The sequence below is a fragment of the Leptonychotes weddellii genome, chromosome 4, assembly GCF_054177405.1.
Source record: "Leptonychotes weddellii isolate Sample4059 chromosome 4, ASM5417740v2, whole genome shotgun sequence".
NCBI lineage: Eukaryota > Metazoa > Chordata > Mammalia > Carnivora > Phocidae > Leptonychotes > Leptonychotes weddellii.
The window spans coordinates 29292910-29317009 of NC_138372.1; the positions used below are offsets into that span (position 1 = coordinate 29292910).

The 24100-nt window shown below is 37.4% G+C and overlaps 1 protein-coding gene across 11 annotated transcripts in view; it reads right to left on the reverse strand.

Moving 5' to 3' along the window:
- SCMH1 (Scm polycomb group protein homolog 1) overlaps positions 1–24100 on the reverse strand; it is a 169309-nt gene that overhangs the window by 101189 nt on the left and 44020 nt on the right. For 6 of the 11 annotated variants that reach the window (XM_081818208.1, XM_081818209.1, XM_081818215.1 and 3 more), the window contains 4 exons: positions 20271–20339; positions 19776–19799; positions 10112–10182; positions 1025–1259 (listed from right to left, as the gene is read on the reverse strand). In XM_081818208.1, coding sequence (XP_081674334.1) covers positions 1025–1259; positions 10112–10182; positions 19776–19799; positions 20271–20339 — 399 coding nt within the window. Of the gene's footprint in view, positions 1–690; positions 792–1024; positions 1260–10111; positions 10183–11061; positions 11205–19775; positions 19800–20270; positions 20340–21578; positions 24025–24100 lie in introns of those variants that run through there. The other 5 variants (XM_081818211.1, XM_081818210.1, XM_081818213.1 and 2 more) reach the window with 5 other exon arrangements.

Here is a 24100-nt window from a genome sequence, read left to right on the forward strand (position 1 = left end):
CAGGGAAAATTTAAACACTGAGTAAATATTTGTTATTAATAAATTATCATTAGCTTATTTACATATGATAATGTTACTATGATTATGTTTTTAAAAATATTATCTATGAGACACGGATACTAAATATTTAATGATAGCATGATAATGATGTTTGGGCAATTGGGCAGGAGAGGGCAGGGAATATGTGCAGGTACAAATAAAACAAGAATGACTATGTGTTGGTAATTACCAAGGATAAAGAATATACGGACATTCACTGTGCTATTCCTTCTACTTTTGTATATGTTTGGAATTTTACAATACAAATAAATTTTTTAAATGGGGGATAATATTCAGTAACCACCCTTGGATCTCTTGCAAATGATACCTGTCCTCTAAAGCTCAATTAATTTAGTACAGTCTTCTGAGGGGCCATAGCTCATAACCCATCTCTCTCTCTTCTCTGTTGAGACTCACTGCAATAGTGATTGATAGTGACTGATGAGATGGGCTAAATCACTGAGGTATACCGAGGGGAAAAAAAAGATAAGTCTGATCTTGAGAAGAAAGATATAGTGGGGTTATTAGTTTAAATAAAAAATGCAAGTTAATTCAAATTGAGAAAATTACAAGGACCAAGTGAGAATTTAGGGGAAAGGAAAGAAGGAACCCCTATAATAGTCATCCTTTTACTGGGAAATTATCTCTCACCTTTTGTTATCATTGTAGGATTTGGTAAAAGTTCTGTGGTTTTTTGAGGCAGGTTAAATGGTAAGATCTCCTTCCATTCTCTCTCTCAGGGTAAATGAGAACTGACAAAGAAGGATGAAAGGTATGGGTTCTAGTTAGAAAAAGGAGAGCTTAAGAGAAGCTTGGATATTATAAGTTAATGTAGAGATGGATCTGTTCATTTCATTTTGGGTGGGCCTTTTCTTTTGGCCATATGAAAAAGAAGGAATAGGCAGGGGACCTAGGCTTTCCCATAATATGATGTACAATTTTGGAAAGATAACTAATTGGCTAAGGAGAGCTTAGGTCTACTCACCCAGAGGGGGCTGCAGCATACCCCCATTCTTCTCACAGTTCCCAATAGGCTGGATTTCAGCTGAGTCAACCAGCCGCCAGAAGTCATTCTTGTTGTCGCTGCCATCAAGGCGAAGGCGGAGGCGGGCACCTGTCAGTCCAACTACTGTGGCAATACATGTGGATGTGGTGTTCCTGGGGTCCTGTGCTTCCAATTTCATGCTGATCTTGAACTCGTTGCTTGGAGGTGTGTAGGACTGAGAAAAACAAGCCATGGGGATTAGGAAGACTAAGAGTAAATGGCATTTTCAGTAAGGATGTTAAGAGATGGAACCTGACAATTTATGCTTTGGACTGAAATGGGTTATAGCTGGGCCTGAGACAACTGCCTTGAACTATTCCCTAGTTCTTAGGAAGGGTTTCATGTAAAAGAAACACTGGAAGGTGAGATAAAGGGGAAAAAAATTACTTTCCAGAGAAGCATCAAATATTGACTCACACCAGTAAGAAAGGCATAGCAGTGTCTCAAATGGTCCTGATTTAAATGCTTTCTCATCCTATCTTCTCCAACATCCTAAATCTCCAGGTATTCGTAATATTATCTTCTCAGAAATCATCCTATTAAACCTACATATCATTAGTGTCTCTTCATGGAGCATTTCAGTGTATTGGTTTGTATATTCACCATACACACTATTGGGGGTTAATATTCTTCTTATCCTGACATTAACTTATAAATCAATTCATATTTAAAAACAATTTTAAGTTAAATTGACATACCATAAACTATACACTTTATTAAATCTTGACATATGTATACACCCATGATACCACATACATCACATACGCCCTTGAAGCCATCACCACAATCAAGGTAATGAACATGGACACACTCCCAAGTTTTCTCATGTCCTTTTATAATCCCTCTGTCTAGCCCTACCCAGACCCCTGTCCCCAGGTAAACACTTTCTATCACTGTAGATTGATTGGTTTGCATTTTCTAGTCTTAAGTGGAATCATAGAGAATATACTCTTTTTGTGTGTGTCTAGCTTCTTTCACTCAGCATAATTATTCTGATATTCATCCATATTGTTGAATATATCAATAATTCATTTCTTTTTTTAAAAGATTTTTTTAAGAGCAGTTTTAGGTTCAGAAGAAAACCGACAGAAAGGTGAAGAGATTTCTCATGTACAAACTGCCCCAACACATGCATAGTCTCCCCTATTATCAACAACCCCTACCACAGCAATACATTTGTTACAACTGATGAACCTATACTGACACATGATGATTACCCGAAGTCTACACTTTACGTTAGGGTTCTCTCTTGGTGTTGTACATTCTGTGGGTTTGGTCAAATGTATGACGACAGGTATTCATGATTATAGGATCATAAGAATAGTTTAACTGCCTTAAAAATCCTCTGTGCTCTGCCTATTCATCCCTCACCCACTCAACCACTGGCAATCACTGATCTTCTTTAGGGTCTCCATAGTTTTGCCTTTTCCAGATTGTCATATAGGTGGAATCATACAGTATGCAGCCTTTTCAGACTGGCTTCTCTCCCTTAGTAATATGCAGTTAAGTTTCCTCCATGTCTGTTCATGGCTTGATAGCTCATTTCTTTTTAGGGCTGAATTATATCCCATTTATTGGCTATACCAGTTTTTTCATTCACCTACTGAAGGTAGGTTGGTTGCTTCCAAGTTTTGGCAGTTACAAATAAAAGTGCAATAAACATCTATGCACAAGTTTTTGTGCAGATGTAAGTTTTAAAATCTTTTGGGTAAATACCAAGGAATACGATTGCTAGATTGTATAGAAAGAGTATGTTCAGTTTTGTAAGAAATCACCAAACCATCTTACAAAATGGCTGTACAGTTTTGCACTTCCAACAGCAATGAATGAGAGTTCCTTTTGTTCCACATCCTTGTCAGCTTTTGGTGGTGTTACTGTTCTGGATTTTGGCCATTCTAATAGGTGTGTTGTGGTATCTCACTACTGTTAATTTGTATTTCTCTGATGATATATGATGTGGAACATCTTTTCACATGCTTTTTTGCCATCTGCAGGTCTTCTTTGGTGAGGTGTTTATTAAGATGTTTGGCCCGTTTTTTAATCAAGTTGTTTTCTTTCTTATTTTTGAGACTTTAAGTGTTCTTTGTATATTTTGGATAACATTCCTTTATCAGATATACCTTTTGCAAATATTTTCTCCCAGTCTGTGGCTTGTCTCACAGTGTCATTCACAGAGCAGAAGGTCTTAATTTTAGTGAAGTCCAGCTTATCAATTATTTCTTTCATGGATCAGGCCTGTGGTTGTATCTAAACAGTCATCACCACACCCAAAGTCATCTTGTTTTTGTCCTGTTATCTTCTAGGAGTTTAGAGTTTTGAGTTAATACATTTAGTCTGTGGTCTGCTTTGAGTTAATTTTTGTGAAGGGTGTTAAGATTTCTGTCTAGATTCCTTTTTTTTTTTGCATGTGGCTGTCCAGTTGTTGAAGCACTATTCATTGAAAAAACTATCTCAGCTCCATTGTATGGCTTTTGCTCCTTTGTCAAAAGATCAGTTGCCTTTACTTATGTGGGACCATTTCTTGGTTCTCTATTTTTTAAAAAATTTTTTATTGTTGGGGCGCCTGGGTGGCTCAGTCGGTTAAGCGACTGCCTTCGGCTCAGGTCATGATCCTGGAGTCCTGGGATCAAGTCCCGCATCGGGCTCCCTGCTCAGCGGGGAGTCTGCTTCTCCCTCTGACCCTCCTCCCTCTCGTGCTCTCTGTCTCTCATTCTCTCTCACAAATAAATAAATAAAATCTTTAAAAAAAAAAAAATTTTTTTATTGTTATGTTAATCACCATACATTACATCATTAGTTTTAGATGTAGTGTTCCATGATTCATTGTTTGTGCACAACACCCAGTGCTCCATGCAGAACGTTCTTGGCTCTCTATTCTGTTCCATTGATCCATCTGGCTCTTCTTTTGCAAATATCACACTGTCTTGACTCCTGTTTCTTTAGAGCAAGGCTTTAAGTTGGGTTGTGTCAGTCTTCCAACTTTGTTCTCCTTCAATATTATGTTGGCTATTCTAGATCTTTTGTCTCGCCATATAAACTTTAGAATCAAATTTCTACAAAAGAACGTGCTGTAATTTTGATTAGGTTTGCATTTAATCTATAGATCACATTGAGAAGAACTGACATCTTGACAATATTGAGTCCTCCTATCCTTTTTTTTTAAAAAGATTTTATTTATTTATTTATTTATTTATTTATTTATTTGAGAGAGAGAGAGCATGTGCAAGCAGGAGGATGGGCAGAAGGAGAGAGAGAATCTCAAGCAGACTCCACACTGGGCCATGGAGCCTAATGTAGGGCTCCATCACACGACCCTGAGATCATGATCTGAGCCAAAATCTAGAGTCAGATGCTTAACCGACTGAGCCACCCAGGTACCCCGAGTCTTCCTATTCTTGAACATCACTCTTCATTTTATTTAGTTCTTTGATTTCATTCGCCAGAGTTTTGTAGTTTTCCTCACATAAATCTAACATATATTCTATTAGATATATATCTAAGTATTTCATTTTTGGAGGTGCTAAATGGAATTGTGTTTTTAATTGCAAATTCTACTTGTTCATTACAGTATAAAGGAGAGTGATTGACTTTTATATATTAACCTGTACCTTGCAAACTTGTATAACTGCTTACTAGTTCTAGGAGGGTTTTTTTGGGGGGGGGGGCAATTCAGGTTTTCTACAGAGACAATTATGTCATCTGCAAACAAAGTTTTATTTTTTTTTCCTTCCCAATCTGTGTATCTTTTATTTTTGTCTTATTACAGTATCTAAAACTTCCACTATGATATTGAAAAGGAGTGGTGAGAGATGTCCTTGCCTTGTTCCTGATCTTAGTGGGAAAGTTTCTAGTTTCTCACCATTAAGTATGATGTTGGCTATAGGATTTTTGTAGATATTATCACTCTGCATAACTATTCTGATATTAATCTATATTGCTGAATGCATTAATAATTCATTTCTTTTTATTGCTGAGTTCATGTTGATAAACATTTGGTGTGTTTCCAGTTTTTGATTATTACAAATAAATCTATGAACATCCATGTATGAATCTTTGTATGGAAAAAATTATATATATTGCTGCTATTGTAAATGAGACTTTCTCTTCCATTATGTCTCCTATTGAGTTATTTTTAACCATAGTACTGAGGTATAAAATTTTTTTCAAGTTAAAGATGTATTATTTAATTCCTAGTTTAGTGATTTTTTTTTTTTTGGCTCAGTAGTTTGCTGAAGTTTTTCACCAAACTATATTTTAAAGTGATTGAATCATTTTTATGTTTTCACCAGTATTTTATGAAAGTTCCATTTACTCCACATCCTTGCCACTATTAGGAATGGTCAGTCTTTTTTATCAGAGACATTTAAATAAATGTACAGAGATATCTCATTATGGTTTTACTTTGTATTTCCCTAACGATAAAATGTTAGCCATCAATTCATGTATATTTTCTTTGGCGGTTGCTCTAAATTTTTCAATCTGAATCCCTTTCCTTCATCTGACCCTTCCAGCTTCCTTTCCTCCTTTCCTTTTCTTTTGGCCTGGTCACATTGGTAGTACAATGTTGAATGGAAGTGGCAAGAGCAAACATCCTTGTCTTGTTCCTGACGTTAAGGGAAAAGCATTTAAACTTTTACCATTAAGTATGATAGATTTAAGTTTTACATAGATGCCCTTTAGGGCATCTTGTTTATTGAGAGTTTTTATTAGTAATGGACACTGGATTTTGTCAATGCTTTTTTTGCATCTACTGAGATGATCACACTTCTTCTTCATTAGTGTGTTCATATGGTGAAACACTGATTGATTTTTGAATGTTTAATCAACCTAGCATTCTTGGAATTAAGCTCCACTTGGTCATGATGAATTATTATTACATATTGTTAAAATCAGTTTCCTAGAATTTTCTTTAGAACTTTTACATGTATTTTCATGTGAGATGTTGCTTTGTAGTTCTTTTCTTTCAGTATCTTTACCTGATTTTGGTATCAGAGTAATACTTGCCTCACAGAATGAGCTGGAATGTATTCCCTTTTCTTAAACTTTCTGGAAAAGTCTGTGTAGAATTTGCATTACCTTTTCCTTAAATGTTTGCAACAATTCACCAGTGAAGTCATCTAGACCTGAAATTTTCTTTGTGGGAAATTTCTTAACTACGAATTCAACTTTTGTAACAGAGTGTTATTCAGTGAACTTTGGTAATTTGTGTTATTCATGAAAATTATCCATTTCAACTAACTTGTCAAATTTAAAGGCATAAATTTGTTCATAATATTCCTTTATTATCCTTTTAATATTTGTACAATCAATAGTGAGGGTACCCCTTCCAAATCTGACATTAGTAATCTCTGTTTTCTCTCTTTTATTATTGATTAATCTGGCTAGAGGTTTATCGTTTCTATTGTTATTTGCAAAGAATCAGCTTTTGGCTTCAATGATCTTCTCTATTATTTTTCTCTTTCTTCTATTACTGGTTTATGCTCTGATCTTTATTATTTCCTTTCCTCTGCATACTTTGGGGTTAACTTGCTCTTTTTCTCCCCCTCATTATTTAAAATGGAAGTTGAGGTGACTAAATGAAACTCTTCTTTTTAGTATCAGTGTTTAGTGCTGTAAGTTCCTTGTAAAGACTGCTTTAGCAGCAATCCACAATTCTGAAATTTTCATTTCCATTTAGTTGAAAAATTTTCTAATGTCCCTTTTTATTTCTCCATACCCAAGGGGTATTTAGAAATATGTTACTTTGTTTCCAAATATTTGGAGGTATTATTTTCCACATAACTTTTTGCTATTAATTTTTAATTCATTGTAACCTGAGAACAAACTTTATATTACTTATGTCCTTTTAAGTTTATCAAAACTTACTTTATGGTCCCGAATATGGTCTAAGGTGGTAAATATTCTGTGTGCACTTGAAAAGAATGTACATTCTGCTGTTGCTGGGGGTGCTCTATACCTGTCAGTTAGGTCCCGCTGGTTGACAGTGTTGCTAATGTCTACTATTCATTTGCTGATTTCCTACTACGTGTTCTTTAATCATAGAGGGGAGTATTAGAACTCCACCTATAAATAAATTTAGATTTATTCATTTCTCCTTACATTTCTATCATTTTTTGCTTCATGTAAAAATGTCTGACCCTTTTTCATGATGAAATTACCTTTTTTATCTCTGGTAGTATTCTCTACTCTGAAATATACTTTGATATTAACATAGTCATTTTAGTTTTATTGTGGCTAATGTCAGCAAGGTATATTATTTTCTATCCTTTTACTTTTAACTTGTTTGTGTCTTTATATTTAAAGTATAATTTCTTGCAAGCAGTATAAAATTGGATCTTGTTTTTTTATTCAATGTGACAATCTCAACCTTTTAACTAGGGCATTTAGACCATTTATAATTAATTTGATTACTGATATGGTTGGATTTAAGTCTACCATCTGCTATTTATTTTCTATTATTTTCGTGGTTGCTCTGCTGTTCATAGTAAACATGTTTAACTTATCAGTCTATCTTCAGGTAATATTATCCTACTTCATTATAAGAATATACTATTCTTATAAGAATATACTATTCTTACAAGAATATACTATTCATATACATTATACCTCATGTATAAGAATCTTACAAGAGTATATTTAAGATTTCTCCTCTCCTGGGCATTTATGTTATACATTTTACTTATATATCTGTTATCACCTCTACAATACAATATGATTATTATTGTTTACATGATTATCTTTTGTAGAGATTTAAATAATAAGGAAAAACATCTTATGTATTTGCCCTTATAATTACAATTACCAGGGACTTTCATTCCTTTTTATAGATCCGTAATTCCACCTGGTATTGTTTTTGGAAGATCTTTTTAGTGGGTATAGAATTCTAGGTTGACAGTTTTTCCTTTTACTTTCAACATGTTACTCAACTTTCTTGTTCGCATTGTTTCTGACAAGTAAATATAATGTAACTAAATATATGAAAATATAATGTTAACTAAGTTAGTTAACCTTTCTGTAAAGTGTCTTTTTTCTCTGGCTGCTTTTAAGATGTTCTCTATTGATAACTTTGAGCCTTTATGATATGCGTTAATTAGTTTTCTTCTTGTCTTTTATTTGGGGGGGTGGATTCATACAGCTTCTTCAATCTGTGGATTTACAGTTTTCCTCAATTTTGGAAATTTTTTAGCCATTGTATCTTCAAATATTTTTTCCATCCCTCATCTCTTCTCCTTTGGGGACTCTAATTACATGGTCTGTGAAGTTATCCCATGGAAACTGAAGTTATCCTTTGACTCACTAATGTTCTTTTTCATCTTTTTAAGATTCTTTTCTCTCTTCTGTTTCATTTTTGGATGGTTTCTACTGCTATGTCTTCAGGTTTACTGATCTCTTCTGCCATTAACCCCATCCAGTGTATTTTTCATTTTGCACATAGTAGTTCAGTATGAGTTTTTCATTATCTTTCGTGTCTCTGCTTAACTTTCAAATGGAATATAATTAAAATACATGTTTTAATGTTTTTGTCTGTTATTCTAAGATCTATATAGGTTCTGAGTCTGTTTCAATTGGTTGATTATTCCACTCATGACTGATGATGTTTTCCTGCCTCTTTACATGCTTGGTAATCTTTGACAGACATTGTCTTTTACCTGTTGGTTGCTGATTATTTTCGCATTCCTTCTTGTGCTGTGTTCTTAGATGCCCTTAAGTTACCTGAAAACAGTTTGATCATTTTGAGTCTTACTTTTATGATTTGTTAGGCAGGTCCAGAGCCTCATTCTAAGGCTAATTATTTCCCACTGCTGAGTAAAATCTTCCCAAGTTTTCCACTGTATGCCACATGAATGATGACATTTTCCAGTCTAGCTGGTGGAATCAGGCATTATTCTCAGCCCTGTGGGAGTGTGAGGCTCTGATCCTTCCAATCCTGTCAGATGGCTTTTCTCTTGGCTTTGGGTAGTTTCCTCAACTGCATACATGAAACAACATCACTTTGCTGAAGACTTGAAGAGGGCTTTCTGCAGATCTCTGTGGTTTTCTTTCTGTGCAGCTCTTTCCTCTTAGGCACTCTGTCCTCTAAATTCTAGCCACCTTGGTTTCCCCTCTCAGCTCCATCTCTTCAAATTAGGGAGCCACTGGCTCACCCTGGGCTCCTCTTCTATGGGCCATGGTCTCAAAACTCTCTTAAGGCAGTAAGCTGGAAATCATAAGGGGCTCAACTCATTGTTTTTCATCTCTCAGAGATCACTGTGCTTGGCTGCCTGATCTTCAGTAACTTGAAAACTACTGTTTAATATACTGTCTTTTATTATTATTACTTTGGGTGGGAGTATGAATTTAGTCCCTCTTATTTCAAATAAGCAGAAGTCCTGGATTTGCATTTTTATTTAGAACACAGACAAATTTTAAAGTGAAATGTTGACAATTTGAGGAAATAAATACTTGAATAATAAAGGAAGGTATAAATAGCTTCCTGATGTTTAGCTCTATTTAACAGCAGTACACTTCTTTGTTTACCAGCCTTATCATGTGCTGATATAGTCAACATTATCTGTGCATTGTGTGGAACACTTAATCCTATATGGGAAGCTCGGAGCAACCTCTAATAAAGTCCTAACATACTCTCCAGTGGAACTTGGTGCCAGTATTCTTATGGAAAGGCAGGACTGTGGCCGGGGTGTTGCATAAAGAGAAATGAATACTGCTCCCCTTTCAAGCACTATCTACGGGCTACAACTCTGTTTCCTATCTGTCTGAATTAAGAGCTATCATAAAAATTGGGTATTGTTCCCAGTAACAAAATATAGCCTCAAAGAGGTTAAGAAAGGAAAAGGTGTTACTTGGGATGAAGGTGGAGAGACTGTCTGCCGCCAAAATTCATCAATTTTGAGCCTTGAGCTGTATTCTTCCCACAGAAGTTTATTCTGGGGCCTTCAGGTGAGAAGTCCAAGGGCTTGTTTTGCTTGTCTCAGGACCAGAACAAACCTACTTGCCTCCCACCTACTAAAGATGTCAAGAATCAATTACCTGCTTGAAGCAATGGACAGGCGCTGGGACTGAACATGTTTCTTTTAGGTATTTGTCCCAGGTAAAATGACCTGTAAAGGAAATAGAAATCTCTATCACAGTCAACTTCCTAAAAAGTGCTTTTAGGATGTAATCTACACTAAACATTAGCCCTTTTTTGGACTCATTCTGAGTGTAAGAAAAAAGATTGGGCTCAAAAGAGTATTTATTAGGGGTAGAAATCTAGGTGACCTGAGTGGATCATTTTGGATCAATGTTTTAAAATCATGGTCTGAAGATGACCTTTACATGGTTTTCATGTTAGTCCCTAAAGTGATCCAAAATGCCAGAGCAAGATATACCAATATCTCACAGAAGTGTCCAGGAAGCTTTGGACAGCAGAACAGAAGACACAGAGAGTGGGTGAGGAGAATCCTTCTGAACACCCTGACTCCTGAAGAGATCCCTTAATACCATCAAATGACAGCTTTTAACACCCAATATGGTTGGATCCCGCCATCTCAGCTCAGAAAGAATGAAGGAGAGACATAGGGTAATATGGTTTGATGGCAGGAAAAACCAGAATGAGTGAGATTATACTTGAATCCTTGCTCTCTCTCACCCACCCCTAACCCACTCCCATTCCTGTCACAGCTGCCTTGCTCTGAGGTGCAAAATGACAAAGATCTGGTAATTTACAGAAAAGTAGGTTCTTGGTAGCATTTCTGATGAGGTAACTAAGAATAAGTTAGGGAGTCTACAGGATCTTTTAGCCTTAAGTGGCCTTTGGAGCCTCTCAAAGTTTGAGGAACACTGTGCTAGAGAAGCAGTCTTCAAGGTGATGCTGCTGGGGTCAGGGAAAACATTTTAAGGAACAAGCTGTTAAATATATGTATCTTATTAAATCACAAAAGATGACTAAGTTCTTTATTAAAGGTTAAATCAATTACCAATCTCTCCCTAATACCCACCTAGAGGTGACCCCATGATGGTGCAGGGAAGATCCCAGAGACTCTCACAAGCTAAAACACTGTAGCAAACCAGCATTTCTTGAAGTTTCCTCTGCAGTGGAGCAGCACAGGGCCGCTTTGGACCATGTAAAAAGCACTAGATGCTGGGAATAAAAATGATTCACTGAATGATGAAATCTAAATCACTTCAAAGATGATGCCAAGACTTTATACTCTACTGACTTTATAGCTTCTGTTTTAAAACTGCTCCCTTTCCCACCATCCTTAAGCAAGCCAAATAGATTTGGCCAGAAATCACAGTCAGTTCTGAACCACTTCATGAACTGGCCAATGATTAACTATCTTGAATACAGAGTCCATAGGGTAAATGAGATGGATATTTCCTGGAATCAAGACTTAGGAGCTTATTGGAATGTAATAAAGAGTTTGCTCTTAGCTAAGACATCCCTAAAGCAAGGAATGAATACATTTCATCACTATTTGCTGTTAGAAAAAGAAAACATTACAAATTACTATTCCATTCTTACAAATAAAGGATTAAGTCAAATAGCAAGTCTGGGATTTGAGCGAACTGCAACTCTTGAAAGTCCAGCATCTATGACAGCACTGTCCTCTAAAACTTCTGTAATGATAGAAATGTTTTGTGTCTCTATTGTCCAGTAAGGCAGCCACTGGCCACATGTAACTACTGAACACTTGAAATGTGTGAGTGAGGGATTTAAATTGAAGTTTAAATTAATTTGATTTAATTTAAATTCCTACATCTGGGTAACAGCTACTGTATCACACAGCACAGGTCTAGAGAGTTTGGTCAGTCCTGGGTAATTAATTGCTTGTAGTAGCTTGAGCTTTGACCACAAGCACCCAAGAGACTTTGGTTTTAAAAATTATGGCAGCATCAGGGGTACCAAAATAATTAGGAATTAATTACAGTTCTCTATTACACATCAATTGTGGTAATCAATCCCTGTTACATAGGCAAGAAATCTCGTATCTTTCTCCATTTAGAGAACACCCTATTACCTACTGAATGAAAAGGAATCTTTTTTTTTTTTAAAGATTTTATTTATTTATTTGAGAGAGAGAGAGTGAGAGAGAGAAAGAGCACAAGAGGGGGGAGCGGGAGAGGGAGAAGTAGACTCCCTGCTGAGCAGCTAGCCCGATGCGGGACTCAATCCCGGGACTCCAGGATCATGACCTGAGCCGAAGGCAGTCGCTTAACCAACTGAGCCACCCAGGCGCCCGAAAAGGAATCTTTGTTAAAAGCAGTTCACCCACTGTGATTGAACCATACCTAGATTAGTATTTTTCTTAAATTTCACTGCTTAGACTTCCTAAGGCTTAGTCTCTTAATTTCAGGTAAACTGCAGATAAATTAATTTTTATTGACTCAATAAGAATGTCTGAGCACCTGCTGCAATGCCCATAATGGAACCAACGTCATGTCTACTACATCTCCAACTACGCACACACAAATAGGACAGGCAGCAAGGTATAGATCAGGGAGGGGTTGGCAAACTTTCTGTAAAGGACGAGATAGTAAAAATTTTACCCTTTGTGGGCCACACAGTCTCTGTCACAAATACTCAACTGTGCACTGTAGCCTGAAAACGGCCACAGACAATATGTATATGAATGAACGTGGCTATGTTCCACGAAAACTTTATTTATAAATAAACAATAGGCAGTGGGCTGGATTTGCCAACCCCTGGCATTTATCATTGATTCCCAAATGTTACTTATCATCAGAATCTCCTGAATAATTTTTCTCATTTCTTTAGAGTTTTGGGCCCCAGCTTCAGAGGTTCTCATTCAGTAGGTTTTGAGTGTGGTCTGAAAAATCTGTATTTTTTTTTTTTTTAAGATTTTATTTATTTATTTGAGACAGAGAGAATGAGAGAGAGAGAGCACATGAGAGGGGGGAGGGTCAGAGGGAGAAGCAGACTCCCCGCCGAGCAGGGAGCCCGATGCGGGATCCGATCCCGGGACTCCAGGATCATGACCTGAGCCGAAGGCAGTCGCTTAACCAACTGAGCCACCCAGGCGCCCTGAGAAATCTGTACTTTCAAAGGTTCCCTAAGTAATTCTGATTCACATCTGTGTCTAGAAATTACCAGTGTAGTTAAAAAAATGTAATGTTGAGAGTCAGAAGATGCTGGATAAAGTCTTGTTTCTTTTTTTTTTTTTTAAGATTTTATTTATTTACAAGTGAGAGAGAGAGAAAGAGAGAGAGAGAACATAAGCAGGGAGGAGGGGCAGAGGGAGAGGGAGAAGCAGACCCCCCCCTGCCCCCGAGCAGGGAGCCCAATGCAGAGCTCTGGGGTCATGACCTGAGCTGAAGGCAGACGCTCAGCCAAGTGAGCCACCAGGTGCCCCTAAAGTCTTGTTTCTATAACTATCTTGGATAAGTTATTTAATCCTTCCACGTATCAGTTTACTCATCAGAAGGATGGAGATAATATCTATCATGCAAAATTGTACACACACACACTCATTCATTCAATAAATATTTATTAAACTCCTTCCAAGTACAAAAGCACTGGGTTAAATGTAAGAGGAACAAGACAGACATGGCTCCTAAATTCATGAAGCTTGCAGTTTAGAAATAAGCAGCAGTGTTAAATAAATCATAACACAACTAATCTGGTACAATTATGACCAATTTAAGTTAATGAGGTAGTAGGGGTTGCCTTGAGAATGCAGAATGGGAAAATCTAATCTGTTACTGGGGTCAAGGATTACCGTGAAGATTAATATTATTAACTCACATAAGTATAATGTTTTATAATTTACAGAGTGATTTCAATTATTCATTCAACTGATGTTTGAATATTCCTCTATGTGCCAGCCAGTATTCTCATTGCTGGGATAAGACAGGAGGTCCCTGCCCTCATGGCAGTTTACATTTTGGTGCATGATGAGGCACAATTAACATATAACCAAATAAATAAGGTAATAAGTGATAAATATTTGAAGGAAATAAAATAATGTGATAGACAGAGGCTGGGAACTATCTTAGATGGTGAAGTTACAGACAGATGCTCTACAGAGGAAACACTGGAGCTGAGATTTTACACATAAGAAAAAGCCAGTCATCTCATTTATATTACTGAATAATGCTTATGAAAGTATTTTATAAACTCTAATGCACACCACTTGATAGTTACACTTATTATTAGGAAGTAAGATCTCTGCCCTGAAGAGACTTGTACACTACACAGAAGTACCTTTAAAAAATTAAAATTCCCAAAAATGTAAAGCACAAGGATCCACCAAGTCGAATGCATGAATCGCTTTCTCTAATACTCGTTCATTCAACAAATACTTATTGCACACCTACCATGCACCAACCCCAGTTCGAGGCACTGGTGATATAAAGCAAAGAATAAAATAGCCAAAGTCTCTGTTCACATGGAGCTTACTTTCTAAGGGGGAAGAAAAACAATAAATAAACAAATAAATATATGTCAGTTGGTTTAGAGGGCAACAGAAATACTTTTTATCTGGCCTTTTTCAAATAAAGAAAGAAAGTGGTAAGAGGGACAGAGTGCCCATGGTATGTGTGTGCTATTTTAGGCAGATGGTCAAGAAAAGCATCTTGATGGGGTGATACAAAAATTGAGACCTGAAGCTCCCTCCAGCCTTTGCTTGAATACTTCCAATGCTGAAAAACTCCTTATTCAGTTATTATTCAATAGTACAAATGGACAGACTTTACTGGTTATACTCAGCCAAAGTCTGTCTTCTTTTAACCTCTACCCATTGGTCCTGGGCATAATATGTACAATCTCTCTTTCTAAGTATGTCCCAAATCCCTCAAATGCCTGCTAATTTTGACCTAGTCACATGAGGCACCCTCACTCATGTGGGCTACTATTTGGCCACATTTCTCTACAAGAACTCTACCCCATTCCACCTTAAGTGAGGAACCCAAATTCCTAAGAGAAATAAAGATAGTCATAGTTTTTAGATCAGAAATTCTACTCCAAGATTACTGTCTGAAAACTGTTCCATTGTTTATATGTGCCATAACTTACATTAGTTAACAAAAGTATTTGTTAAATACTCTTGACGGTTGTTTAAGTTGTTTTCTAATTTTTGGTAAGTATTTTTGTACACACATCTTTTAACACTTTTAAGATGATCACTTTAGGGTAAATTAAGGGGGGATTAACATATTTTATATTTTGATACAATATAATTCCTACCAGTAGCGCATAAGAATATGTTTCTTATATTTTCTTGCTAAAACTGCTTTAACAATCTCTATACTTGTGTTAAATCTTACCAGAGAAAAAACAAAATACTGTTATACTTTTATATGCAATTCTTTGATTACTAATAAAGCTGAAGATCTTTTTAGGCTTACCAGTCTGTTTGTATTTTATTTTTATTGTTTTTCACTGAGGTATTCTTTTGCTTTCTCAGATTCTAAGAGTTCCATGTAGATTAAAGATATTAGTCCTCTGCCTGTCATGTATGTTGCAGACATTTGTCTCAGTTTGCCAGGATTTGCCCTTCAATTTCTCGGTCTTGTTCTTTATGACTTCTGGCTTTCACATCATGCTTTCTTCACTTCAATATTCTAAGAAATACTAACCCATGTTTTCTCCTAGGATTTCTCAGGTTTCATTTTTTTACATTTAAATGTTTGATGATCTATTTTGAATTTATCTTGTGAGACAGATAAGGCCTTTTCACCTTTATTCAATAATTGTGCTCACCACTATTTATTGAATAAATTACCTTCTCCCCATTGACTTGAAATGTCACCTTGATCACATATTAATTTATTACATATATTTAGACCTATCTCTGGACTCTGTGTTCTGTTTCTCTCATCAGTCTATTCCAGCATGAGGAGCACTTTGTTTCATGTAATTTCAAAACCAACCTAAATAGAGCAAGTACTTTTCATAAGGCATACCCTCAACCATGTTTTCTTGGCACTTTCAAATTAAGTTATGGCATATCCAGGACTAATAAAACCCAGTTATTTTAAAATGTCCAAAGCTTAAGTTTATGAGATACACAGTGTGGTTCATTCTCAAAACAGTGTCCATAGGCCTTTTAGATCAGTAACTTGATAATTTTTAATGAATCAAGTAAAGATAAAACACCAAGCCAAGAAAAAAAAAAAAAAAGGTCTGACTCTCCCTGTTTCTCAGAACAAATCCCACCATTTCCCAGCTCCTGTGACATCCTGTTCACACCTTTATTTTCATACTCTTCACATCATATCATCATCATTATTTATTTAAGCTCGTCACAGATAGCAGCTATCTTTATTATTCTTTTTTTTAATCTTCACTGTTTAACACAGTGCCTGAAACTTAACACAGGCTCCATAAAAGTATAGTGAATGAAAAGTGAGTGAAAAGAAGAAGCAAGCATGCAACAGTGCTACTCTTTGCTGGAGTAGTGAAATCACACCTGGGATATTAAATTTAGTTCTGGGAGCTATACTTTGAGAGGGACAAAACAAACCAAAGTCTAAATGATGACCTAAGTGGTGAAGGGACACAAAACCACATCACCTGAGGAGCAGCTGAAAGAACAATGAACATTCAGCATGAAGAAGAAAGCAAAGTCTTGGAGCCATTTTTCCATCCATCCAACAAATATATTTATGGTGTGTATCAAAGCATTGTGCCGGGTGCTAGAGATACAACTGTGATCAAAATATTGTTCTTGCCCTCAAAGAGCTTCAGTGAGGGCCAGAAACTAAACAGCCAACTATAATAAACTATGATAAGTGCTATGCTTGGCTACAGAGGGTGCTATAGGAGGACTTGTGGAAGGATTCCCAGAGGAAGTAACCTCTACACTTCTAAGTTAAAGTGTAAAAGGATAAGCAGGAAGTCAGCCAAGAAGAGAGAAAATTCTTTTTTTTTTAAAGATTTATTCATTTATTTATTTATTTGAGAGAGAGAGAGAAAGAGAGAGAACGAGCAGAGGGGAGGGGCAGAAGGAGAAAGAGAAGCAGACTCCCCACTGAGCAAGGAGCCTGCTGTGGGACTCAATCCCAGGACCCTGTCATCATGACCTGAGCCGAAGGCAGACGCTTACAACAGAGCGACCCAGGCGCCCCGAGAGAAAATTCTTTTAAGAATCTTTTTTTTTTCCAGACTGAAAGAAAAGCATGTATAAAGGCCCAGAAGTGAGAAAAGGAACTTTTCTAAAAACTGAATATTTTGGTATGGCTAATGGGTAGAGTTTTAAAAAAACAGTAGTTTAGAAAAGAGGTTTTAGATCAAAGTGGGGTTCAGGTATCAGAGAACCTCCCACACCATGTTAATGAGAAGAGGAAGCACTAAAGGCTCTGGGGGAGGAGGCATTCTGTCTGCAGTGTGAAGGATGGACTAGAGGGGGACAAGGCTGGAGGCAGGAAGACTAGTTAGGAAGCTATTCTAATAATCTAGGTACGAGATGATGGTGCTGCAACTAGGAAGGTAAGAGCAGCAGTGAGAAGGCAGTCCCTAGCACTACTTTCTAATAACTAGAGGCCGGTGAGTGAAAAATTGGCTCAACTATCCTATATTGCCCTAAAAGTTGTAAGTATGACAGATAGAATTTACAAAGAAACAGATTTTGGCCCAGTAAATATTTGTCTGAATATGAAGCGAGTTCCTGGGGAGGCTGTAAGTCCCCAACAACTTTGAGGAGTTCAGGGCGCCTGGGTGGCTCAGTCATTAAGCGTCTGCCTCTGGCTCAGGTCATGATCCCGGGGTCCTGGGATTGAGGCCTGCATCGGGTTCCCTGCTCAGTGGGAGGCCGGCTTCTCCCTCTTCCTCTCCCACTCCCCATGCTTGTGTTCCCTCTCTCGCTGTGTCTCTCTCTGTCAAATAAATAAATAAAATCTTAAAAACAAAACAAAACAAAACTTTGAGGAGTTCAAGACAAGGCATTTTATAAGATACTCACAATATCAACTTTTGAAATGCTGAGCCCAGTTGGATTATTTTAAGGCCTCTTCCAAACTCTGAGATTCTAGAAATCTACTGAATTTCACTTCAGTTTGATACTTGGGGCTGCTCTCTATGCTTGATGGGCAAAGTAAAATGTGCAGGATTAACTCCTCAGAGGCTATGCCTGGCTCTGCTTGTGCCTCGTTAGCACAGCCTCTACTCCTTGCACAAGGAAAACTATACTTTCAAATTTTAACACCACTTTATGTACTTCCTGCTAAATTGAGAATATTTTTTACAATCCCTATCAACAAAGTGGACTGTTCGCAGCACGGCTCGTCACTGAACCGTATGTAATTGTTACCATTCATATTAGCGGCAAAACCCAAACCAGCAGCAGCTCTCCCTGAGCACCTTCCATTTGCCTAAACCATGCTACACAGTGTTCGCTATCTCCCAAGTTCATTATAACCTGAAAAGTAGGTTTTAGTCCCAGTTTAAAGATGAGGAAATAGGCTCAGAAAGATTAAGTAATTTTCCCAAAGTCACAAAACTGCTAAGTAGGGAAAAGGAATTTGAACCAAGGCCTATCTGATTCTTGTGTCCATGCTTTTTCTATCATATACCAGTGCCTCAGAAAGCTTGAGGCAAGTTTTAAGCCATTAAAAAGTGACTCTCATTTATTGTTTATCAAGTGCCAGGCCCTTTACCTGCATTATTTCATTTCATTCATTTCTTCATCTCACATTCATAGAATGCTTCACTTCAAAGAATGTTCCAAGATTTGACTTAGAGTAATGCCTGAGGATAGTCCCTTAACAGAATGAAAATAACAATCCTCCAAAGCTGAAAAGTATTTGAGTGATTTTAAGATGCTTTCACATCCATTAGCTCATGTAATCTTCTTAAAAACCCTGTGAAGTAGGGAGAATGGGATTATTATCCCCATTTTCCAAGTTAGAAAACTAAGGATCAGCATCACAGAGTTCCTAAGTGCAGCTGGCTTTCAAAGGACCCAGGAGTTCTGACTCCTAGTCTAGTATTCTACGCTATCTTCTGTCAGTGGGCAATAAAAGTAATGTTTTTGGAAGAAAAGGCAAGAGAAGCAAAAAGACAGTGATAATAATAGAGCTGAACCGTGAAGTTGCAGTAACAACTTTAACTAATTAACAACTAATTAGGATATTAATACTTATGTAACATATAGAAAGATTTTAAAGGACTAAGAAGACAGACATTTATGTAGAAAATCCTGAAGGCTGATTAAGAATGATTAACATTAACATTACTTTTCAAATCCTAGGCCTGAGGTACACTCTGTCAGGATGAAAACTAAACGTATTAGCAGTTTGACTCTTGTTATTTCAATTGTTAATATTTCTGATTGTATTTAGTTAAAAAATTTAGAAAATCTTTAGGTTAAACTTCAGTTCAATACATCTCATGAATAATTTCTTTTGGGAAAATCCCACCAAATTCTGATTTATGGACAGTCGGGGTTTGTTTTAGTTCTGGATTCGGTGAATGAAGAGTAGCTTCCAGTTTGGGTCGGCCCCTGGTCCTCCTTGGACTCTGTGGAATTAACTACTCTCCCCTCCCCATCTTTGTTAGCTTGGTCTGCACCTCCTGGTAAGAAGGGTTTGGCCTGACAGCTGAGAGGACTGGCTGCACAGGCTCCTGAGGCAGCCGAGCACAGGACTCACTAGTCCATGAGACAGACAGCGAGGCATTCTTTTCCTAGTCACACTCTAATTTCCGGTTTGGTTAGGACCCATATTTAACAGAAATACAAGAAAGAAATCTTACCTAGTTCCAGGATGTCAGTAGCTTCTATTAAAGAAAAAAATGTTACAGCATAAGTCATTGTGACAAACATACCAAAATGATAGAAAGGTGACATTCTGGGGTAAAATGAAGACTTGAGAGTTTGTGTAATCCAACCCTCTCATTTTAAAAGATACTGAGTGTATTATTAGTGTGTTACTAGTAGTTGTGGAATATACCACCTAATTCTGCCTCACTCCCAAGGCTAAAGTCTTAAAAACTGGAAATGCAGAGAGGCCAAGCAATCAGGCCTAAAGCTGTGAAGCTAATTTGGAATTATCTGACTCAGATCTGATTCCTGATTTCTGGTTCAAACAAAGCAAACTGCTTTTGATAGATACCTCTACAAACTATAATATTTGCTTGTGCTTTAGCCAATGAGTTCTTTCTACCACAGACCTCTAAGAACAAAGGTTTCATGGTAAGAGATGTCAAATTAAATTTTTCCATGCTACATAGAGGTTTTTGTTTCCTTACCTTGATATTGGGATGCAGACTCTGAAAGGTGACCATATTTGTGTTTTCTAACATCATTCCAGTCTATTACTGCAGGAAGAGAGAAGACAGTCATGTGAAAAGGAAATGCAAGATTCAATACTTCTCTAAGTTAACCGTATGTATTCATAGTTTTTGATAAAGTAATTTCATTTCATTTCATTCATTTCTTCATTCATTCATCTCAGAATCATTTCATTCTGAGATTGTATTCTAAGGAAATGCTCCAAAATACAGAAAAAAGGTTTTATTTAAAAAGCATTAGTTTTGTTTAATAATAAAAAAGGGGGGCACCTAAATATTCAGAAGATTGATTAAGATATCACAGTACATCGATCACATGACAAAGTATTTTGCAGCTGTTAAATTTTTACAAAGGCTACACAACAAAACAGGAAAATGTTTAAGGTATAATGTTATCTGGTAAAATATCAGATCAAAAATTATATTCAAGGAATAATCACAATTATGAAAACAAAGAACAACCCTGTTATGGACTGAATTGTGTCCACCCCCCCTCCCCGACATTCTAATGTGATTGTATTTGGAGATAGGCCCTATAAAGAAGTAATTACATTAAAATGAGATCCTTAGGGTGAGCCCTAATCTGATAAGACTGGTGTCCTTATAAGAAGAGGACATTTGGACACACACAGGGACAAAGAATAGACCATGTGAAGACAGGGAGAAGATGGACATCTACAAGCCAAGGACACGGGCCTCAGAAAAAACCAATCCTGCCTATACCTTGATCTCTGACTTCCACTCTCCAAAATCATGAGAAAATAAATTTCTGTTTAAATCACCAGGTCTATAATCTTTGCAGCCCTAGCAAACTAATACAACCCTACAAAGTTATCACTAGGGAAAAAAAAAAAAGAAGCAAACATAGCAAATGTGAACATCTGGTTATCGTTAGGTGGTGGTCCTATTCCCCCATTTTCTAATCTCATATATTTTCAGATTTTCTATAAAGAGGATAAGTTACATATATAATGGAAATACATTTTCCCTGTTTGAAAATTTAGATTAATCTACTGACCCTACCACTTTCTCACCATCAATTAATTACCCCCCATGTTTTTACTTCCCTTCTTACTCAACACAGATTCCATCATCTCTCATTAAAAACGCTCCTGGGCAAACACTCTTAACTCCCTTCCACTTCTTTTTTGTCAAATTTGCCTAGCAAAGCCTCAGTCTTAACTCTGATTAAATCCACTTATCCACCTATACACCATGCCTATCCCAAATGCTCACAAGTGCTAAAGAAAAACAGTGCAAACTTACTGGTCTCACTTTAAACTCATGGTCATAATTCTCAAACGCCACTTAACACCATCGAGAAATCATACCACATTTCCCTACTGTGTTTGCTTTTCCACCTTCAAAAAAAAAAAATTCATATATTTTTCTCTATCCTCATACTCCAAATATTCCGTCCCTCACCTTCACTCTTAGGGATGATGTTAATTCAGTGTTCACTGAGAAAACAGAAATAAGGGTTAGGAACCTTCTATATGCCCCTCATTTCAGGAAGGTACAGACCTGACCATGTTTAGTGGTATATCCCCCGGGCACAGTATAGTAGCAGGTGCTCAGTTAGTGTTTGGTGAATGACTCAATCCACTCATCATTCTGTCTGACTGCTCTCCCTCTCCCACTGCTGTGGATGAAGTGTCTGTTTTTATCAAAAGGTAACCCTCCAGTTTTGCTCCAGATCCCATTTCCTCTCATCCTCTTAAGGACTTTGCAAGTATTCCTTTTCTAATAGACCATTTGCATCCGCATCCTTACTGCTGCATCATCTCCTATCAAAACAGACAACCTGGAGGGTATTATGCTAAGTGAAATGAGTTAAGCAGAAAAAGACAAGTGTCATATGGTTTCACTCATATGTGGAATATAAGGAATAGCGCAGAGGACCATAGGGGTAAGGGAGGGAAGGGTGAATGGGAAGGATTCAGAGAAGGAGACAACCATGAGAGACTCAACTCGGGAAACAAACTGAGGGTTACAGAAGGGAGGGGGGTGGGGGGATGGGGTAACCAGGTGATGGGCATTAAGGAGGGCACGTGATGTGATGAGCACTGGGTGTTAAACGCAACTAATGAATCGCTGAACACTACATCAAAAACTAATAATGTACTATATGTTGGCTAGTTGAACATAATAAAAAAATAAAACAAAAAAAACCAGATAAACACACAAACACCTCCCCTCTCTTAATCCCACATATATCCCTCCTGCTATATCCTTCTATTTCTAATGGAAATTTAAGAGTTGTCTACAGTCATTGCCTCCTCACTTCTTCACATTACCTTCTCATTCAAACAGGGTTTTTCTATTTACTACTCCACTGAGATCACTCCCGAATTCATATTTCTAGTACTGGCCTCCTCTTGGAATTCCATGCTTACATATACGACTACCTATAGGCCATCTCTACAAGATTATCAAATCAGACATTTCAAATTTAACATGGCTAAAACAGAATGCCACCTCTTGCCAATCTGTTCCTTTTTTTTTTTTTAGGTTTTTATTTAAATTCTAGTTAGTTAACATACAGTGTAATATTAATTTCAGGTGTGCAGTATAGTGATTCAACACTTCCATACATCACCCAGTGCTCATCACAAGTGCCCTCTCTAATCCCCATCATCTATTTCACCCATCCCCCACCCGCCTCCCCTCTGGTAACCATCACCCTGTTCTCTATAGTTAAAAGAGTCTGTTTCTTGGTTTGTCTCTCTCTCTCTCTTTTTTTCCCCTTTGCTTATTTGTTTCTTAAATTCCACATATAAGTGAAATCATATGTGATGGAAGATGCCATTTACTGGTTTGGGGAAGACATTCTGTTCCTCTTTTGGTCTTCTCCAAACCAGTAAATAGCATCTCCATCACCGAGTTGCTCAAGCCAAAAATCCCTGAAGTTATCCTTGATGCCTCTATTTCCTTCACACTCACAATCACTCAGTAAGTTCTGTTGGATCATGTCCCCAACCCATCCACCACTCTCACCCCATGGCTCACACCCTGGTTCTAGCCACTGTCCTTCTTACCTGGACCATTATGACAGCCCGCTAACTGGAATCCCTGCTTCCATTCTTGGCCTACTCCAACCTACTCACCATACAGGGCTCAGAGTGAGCATTTTATTTATTTATTTTTAAAGATTTATTTATTTATTTTAGAGAGAGAGCAAGAGAGAGAGAGAGTGAGGGGAGGGGAAGAAGGAATGGGACAGAATCTCAAGCAGCTCCCCGCTGAGCATGGAGTCTGACTGGCAGGGGGAGGGAAGGCTCAATCTCAGGACCCTGAGATCATGACAAGCCAAAATCATGAGTCTGAGTCAGATGCTTAACCGAGCTACCCAGGCACCCCCAGAGTGAGCACTTTAAAACATAAAACAGATAATGTCATTCATCTGCCTCACGATGGCTTCCCAATAGCTTCCCACTGAGTTAAGGGTGCTTTGCCCAGCTACGCAGGATTTGGCTGATCTCGCCCCATATGACTTTTCCCTTTTCCACTACAGTCCAGTCACACTGGCCGGTGTCCCATCCTAAGGGTTTGCCTTCTCTCCTGGTTGGATGTCCCCTGTCTTACTAGTACCTGCCATGTTTGTTCTCTAAATCATCAATAAAGATTACAAACTTGATCAAGCTAAAAAACTGCTGACAGAGACAAAAGATATTAAGGTATAACTGAATTTATATTTAAAAGTTTTCACAATTTTTTAAAAATTATTTTTATAATTAGGGGCGCCTGGGTGGCTCAGTCGTTAAGCGTCTGCCTCTGGCTCAGGTCAT